The sequence below is a fragment of the Physeter macrocephalus genome, chromosome 21 (genome assembly GCF_002837175.3).
Source record: "Physeter macrocephalus isolate SW-GA chromosome 21, ASM283717v5, whole genome shotgun sequence".
NCBI lineage: Eukaryota > Metazoa > Chordata > Mammalia > Artiodactyla > Physeteridae > Physeter > Physeter macrocephalus.
Window position 1 is genome coordinate 110,042,658 of NC_041234.1, and position 6,127 is coordinate 110,048,784.

Here is a 6,127-nt window from a genome sequence, read left to right on the forward strand (position 1 = left end):
TATTTTTATTACGTATTTTATACTGGTTTTATGTGTGAAGGCCCCACTAATGCACCTAGAATGTTGCACATTGAATGAGCTTCAAATATTCTGTAGACTCCTACTCTATAATTAAGTGTGGTTTAAAAAGGAACATACATACTCATGCTGATAACTTGTTCTTAAGATGTCATTATCATTGGTTGTCACTGGCAGTTAGTCATTTTTATTAGATATTAATATTCACAGCCTTTAAAGCATTACAGGTCTCTAGCTTAAAAATGGGAAAGAGAAGAGAGCTTAGATTATTTGGCTTTGCCTCCCAAGACATGGGTTGAATTTAAGCTGAAAACTGTACAATTTCAACTTTTGCTATTTTCCAGGCTACTGATAGCTCAGATTAACTCCAAAATCATCTTACAATATGAAGCCAGATTAGCCAATGAAATTGTAATTTTCATTTTTAAATACTTAGATGCTGTCAATCCCTGATCAACATCATCTGAACAAAGCAACCATAAAAAAATGAGATGAATGGGGAAATTTGAATACTGACTGGATAATTTATATTAAAGAATTGTTATTAATTTTTACATGGGATAATAGTATTGTGTTTATGTATTTTTAAAATGTATTATCTTTTAGAGATATAAATGGGAGGGAAATGGATAGGAGTGAAACAAAATTAGCCATGTAGTGATAACTGTTGAATCCGAGCAATGCTTATATGGGCGTTCATTATACTTCTTGTTCTACTTTTTTGTTTGAACTGTTTTTCATACCAAACTGTAAAAATCTGGTCAGAAATTTTGCTTGTATTTGTGAATTTAAAAAGACCAGCCTAACCCAGAACAATTCTAACCCTTTTCAGTTTATCCTTTCAAAAATGGTAATACCAGTAGGAAATCAAGTCTGTAGCTCTCACAATGCTTTTTAAATGCATATACCATCTCTTAAAACCTTTATACCTAAGCAGCTACTTTGTGCCATCTGTGAATTTTATGATGACCTTATGGGTACAGATCCCACCAGGGGACCACCAATAGAGGCAGAGGCTATGGGGAAGTCAGATCTGAATGAACATAAGACATCTTTATATGCTCCTGGTAGGTTAGGAAAATGGCCCAGATTGATTAAAGGTCAAGTAGGGATTTTGGTCACACCAATGGATTGGGTGGTCTGTGAATAAACAGGCACCCTAGAAACTGGTAGTGAGAAGGCAGTACAGCATAATGAAAATGTGAACATAAGCCAATCATAGATTCATATCTTGATTCAACCAATTAATAGATGTGATCTTACTAAACGTTACAGCGTCTCGGTTAACTCATATAATTCCCCATATAATAGGGGGCTGTTGGGGATTAAATAAAATATGTGAAATGTGAGGAAAGTGTTAACACAGTAGGTCTGGTTGTTTGGTCCTTGTATGTCAAGGGGACCGGGAACCATGATTTGACCATTGGCCAACCCTGTGGGAATGTTCTTATGGTAATGGTTGATGATCATGTTTTGTACACCTGATTGCTTTGCACAAACATCAACATTGACGATGTGCATCTGGTTTCATTGTTGGGATCCTGAGTTTCACTTACCATGGCTGGTCATGTAGCATGATATACCTATGGGACCAGCTCTCAATAAAAGCCTCAGATGCAGAGGCTTCCCTGGGCAGAGACATTTTGCACATGTCCCTCTAGTTTGTTGCTAGAGAGATAGCATGTCCTAGGTGGCCCCAGATGGGTAAGTACTCAAAAGCATGTGTCCAACCTCTCTGGGTTCCTCCTGATAGAGGTCTTTTTCCTGTTGCTCTTGGTCTGTATATTTTTGCTCTAATAAACCTTAGCCATGGGTATAACCTGCTTTTGAGTCTTGTGAGTTTTTTTAGTAAATCAGCAAAATTGAGGGGAGGGTGGCCTTCAGACTCACAAGACATAAAGAGACCAATACAATGGCTGGCAAATAGTACACATTCAGTATATGCTAGCTATGGCGTTTAACTTATCCTGCTGTATGTTACAGGGGAGTAACCTCACTGTACTAGAATATAGGCTGGGACTCCAGGACTTTGCTTTTCTCAACCATGCCCTTGGAAGAAGGAAAGGATAACCTCTCATCAGTGGGGAAGTAAGAGAATATAACTCCAAGGTTCTTCCCTGGCCTCCCACTCGTGCCGATTCAGAGTGGGAAGGTACCATGTGAAGAAAATGGGTAGATATCAGACCTCCAACTGGGGCATTTTGAGAATGCACAACAGGGCAAACTCTTTTTTCTTTTTAATCATTTTGAAGGATAACAAAAAGAATGAAAAGCCGTGTTGAGAGTTATGAAGACTAGAACACTTAGACTAACATCACGGCACTCCAGGTGTGGGTGCTGGAGGCTGGACCCTTACTTTGGTAGCAGTCACAGGAGGCAGTGGTATTACAAACGACCATCAGGAGTTTCCCCAATGCAGCCAGAAGCAAGCACGCAGAGCCATTTCCACCAGGCACTGGGCACTACAGAAAGACAGTCTTAAACTGTGAGGACTGTATGTAAACATGAAAAAAATAAGGTTAATTGGGTTGAGACTTCAATTGAGGGCTAATCCAAGGGAAAGAGGAGTCCAGGGTACCCATCTTGCAATTCCTTTCTATATTTATGTGTGTATGTTTATGGTTCCCATCCAAGTGACCAGATCTAAATAAGATACCTCAAAAGAGCTTTATGCCTCTAAAATGCAATAATAATTACAATAAAATCATTTGTTATGTCATGCATTTAATTACTATTTTTCAAATAAATTGCCTCCAAGATAGATAGGTCTAACCTCAGTAGTGATCCCAGTGGATTTTCCCTCTATCAGTGTCTTAAAGGATGGTGAGCGTAAAACAGTTGGTATAAGTTTGCTTCTTCATGGGTGGTTTTAATTTTTATTGAGCCCTTAATTATTTCATGGATGGTTTTATGGATGACTTCCTTGCGTTTTATGTTGCAGATAATGGTTATCTCTTCGTCACTGTCACCATCACTGTAGTATGTCATCATATCACTGTCATTCGCATTGCCACAGAGTGCATTGTGTCTGGAATCTATCTTATGAAAGGACTTGGAAAAAGGCTTCAGTTCGCATGGAAAAGGTGGGTTTTGAGTGTTCTTCTTCTTCACCTCTGAAGTATTATTGACGAAAAACTCAGAAGCAGCTCTGCAAACAAGGCATTTTTCCTTGTAGCATAGACAAGGCTTGACTGGTTGAGGCCTAGATAATATGTCTGCCCTACCTGCACCAACTGACCTCTTTAGAATAGGATGTCTGTGGCGTTTGGTCAGTTTCTGTAAACTGGATGGCTTGGGCAAGCTTTGATTTTGTGAATAGGGTGGACAGGAGTTTTGGTTGGCCTGACCAGATATTGTAGACTGGCTAGGCAAGGTGGCCTGTTGGCCTTACTGGGATAGGATGAACTGACTTGATTGACTAGCTTATGGGCATGAGCCTGCTTACGTGCCTTTTCTAGACTGCGTTTCTATGTGACTTTTCCTGGTGGGATGATCGGAATACTTTTTTGGGACTTGATGGCTTATGTGAGTTTTCTTGACTCAAAGGCCTGATTAACTTTTCTGCACTGGATGGTATGGATGCCTTTCCTGAACTTGAGAGCCCAGATAGCTTGTCTATACCAGATAGCATGGATTGTTTTTCTGGACTGCACAGACTAACTGTCTTGGAGTCACTGAATGATATTTTGGATGACCTGGATGACTTGGCCATTACACCTTCTTTCTTGACCCTGAAAATACAGAAAATTTGGAGTATGACAATTTAAATCAAAAGAGTACTATTGCTATCACCAGAAAACACAGGCTATTGTGTCATTTTAGACTTCTGGTCTTTTTTTGGCTCTAGCAGGAAAATTGAACACAGTAAGAATTGGAGTGTGGTGAAAGCCATGGCTCAGGTTACAGATATGAACATATGTTGAATGCTTTTCCTTTTTCTTAATTTTACTGTTTCAACCACAGTTCATAACCATATAGTCTACGTATGGAATGACACAAAATTGTTTCAAATCTACTGTTGAGAGGGAGAGAGAGAATTTTATTTATTCCAGAAATTAAACTTTTTATGAAAAAGTCACAAGTTGCTATGCAACTGAGGCACAAATGTCACAACTTGTCACGTATAAAAAAAACACTCTTTAGACCAAATTCATTGTTTTCCTATCATATTTAAACCATCAAATTTTCTCTCCATGCATATTTATATTCACAATATTCCTCTAAAACCAAAGGAATGGAGCACTGGTATATTTCAGTCATCAGTCCTTGGATTGGGAAATTTTTAGGGAACTAGTATATCAGGGCCAGCCTGATCCTCCTATATGAAAGCCAGGGACTGAGATCACTGAACACAGTTAATAATTTTTCATGTTATATCTTAAAACGGTAGATTATCCAAAATGTTTTATTGTCTTTGGAATGCGGAGACCCAGTGCCTTCTCTCTCCCCTTTTTCATTCTGTCTTATTCAGATAGTCATTCCCTCTTTTCCTAGACTCAATTTATAATGAAATTAGCAGCCTGGGGCTCAGCTGAACCCTGAATAAGGGACACCTTTGGCTAAAGTTGATAATGTACTTGAAATAATTTGAGCTGATATCATTTAAGTGAAGATATCCACCCACAAGATGTTGGTAGCTCTTTTGAAGTCTAAAGTTAACATTAATTAACCATAACAACAACGAAAACTCCGACATGTATACACACACACACACACACACACACACACACACCCCTTGCATTCTTAATTCAAAGGTGTAAAACTTACGTTCCTGCTTCGGGGGCATCATCGCTCGTACAGTAATAATGGAGAAAGCAAAAACAGGTATAAACAAAAGCTATGATCATAACACCAATTATGGTAACGAGTAGATGTCTCCTAAAATTGTCCATTTTGGTCTCCATTGATTCACGGTGCTTGACTCCTGTCAAAGGGATTGTATCACCAGAAAATGTGTCAGGTAACCAAGTTTCCTTCCATTTTGATGGTGGTTTGTCACTGTAGGTCAAAGTCAAATCTCTTCATCAATTATTTTTTTAAGCATGATAAGTGTCCCACTGTTATTTTCTTCCCTCTATCAGGTCCCCAGCCACAGTCTAGAAGCCAAATCTGGGAGGGATCTCTGGCTAATGAGTATAATTACCTGGGTTACCCCTGCATCATGGCTTGCTCGACCCATTACCTAGGTTTTTGAGTGTGTGTATGTCTTGCACGTGTGAATGCACTTGAGTGTTAACGTGTATGTGAATGTGTACTGTGGGAAAGGGGATAGGACAAGAAAAAGCCCTTCTTGAAACCGACTGTGTCTTAGGTGCCATGCCACATTCATTCACATAGCATTTTCTTGTTTGGCTGGTAGGGGGTGCGATGGGGGGTGGTGGATTGGGTGGGGAAGGGGAGTGAAAGGGGGCAACATGTCTGTACTCTTTATGCTTCTGTGTTGCTTGGAATTTTTACACAGAAGTAAAGCTCTTAGGTGTTGTCCTAGAAATTCTTGAAGACCTACTAATAGTAACATCCAAGAAACAGCAGATTTCTTAAACACAGCTAGCTTGCCTAATTAAGTGCTTGAGTGCATAATATAATAGATCATAATTTCTAAGTTTTAAGGTTAAGCACATAACCTGTAGTAGACAGTTCATCACTTTGGTTTGTATTTAAACAAGTATTTGTCCAAATGGGTAAAAGTAGGACATAAATAAAAAGATTCATGTCCAGGGACTTGTTCAAATGTTTCTTCTACCAAGGAATCTACTGGATTTGATATGGTTCAGCTTGTTCTAGGGGTTTATGACATTATCATTCTGTGTCGTATTCTGACAGCATAATCTCACCATGGGGAGGCATGAGCTTCTGTGTACAAATATTATCAAATGACTTTTTTTTTTTTTAAAGAAGATGTTGGGGGTAGGAGTTTATTAATTAATTTATTTATTTTTGCTGTGTTGGGTCTTCATTTCTGTGCGAGGGCTTTCTCTAGTTGTGGCAAGCGGGGGCCACTCTTCATCGCGGTGCGCGGGCCTCTCACTGTCGCGGCCTCTCTTGTTGCGGAGCACAGGCTCCAGACGCGCAGGCTCAGTAATTGTGGCTCACGGGCCCAGTTGCTCCG

General features: G+C 39.5%; 1 protein-coding gene across 1 annotated transcript; it reads right to left on the reverse strand.

Moving 5' to 3' along the window:
- Nucleotides 1-2,823: 2,823 nt before the first annotated feature.
- On the reverse strand, nt 2,824-5,730 carry C21HXorf66 (chromosome 21 CXorf66 homolog). Its single transcript, XM_024128081.1, is given in 5 exon segments — nt 2,824-3,186; nt 3,429-3,487; nt 3,490-3,749; nt 4,786-4,942; nt 5,643-5,730. Coding segments are annotated over 5 exon segments (927 nt in total).
- Nucleotides 5,731-6,127: the final 397 nt, after the last annotated feature.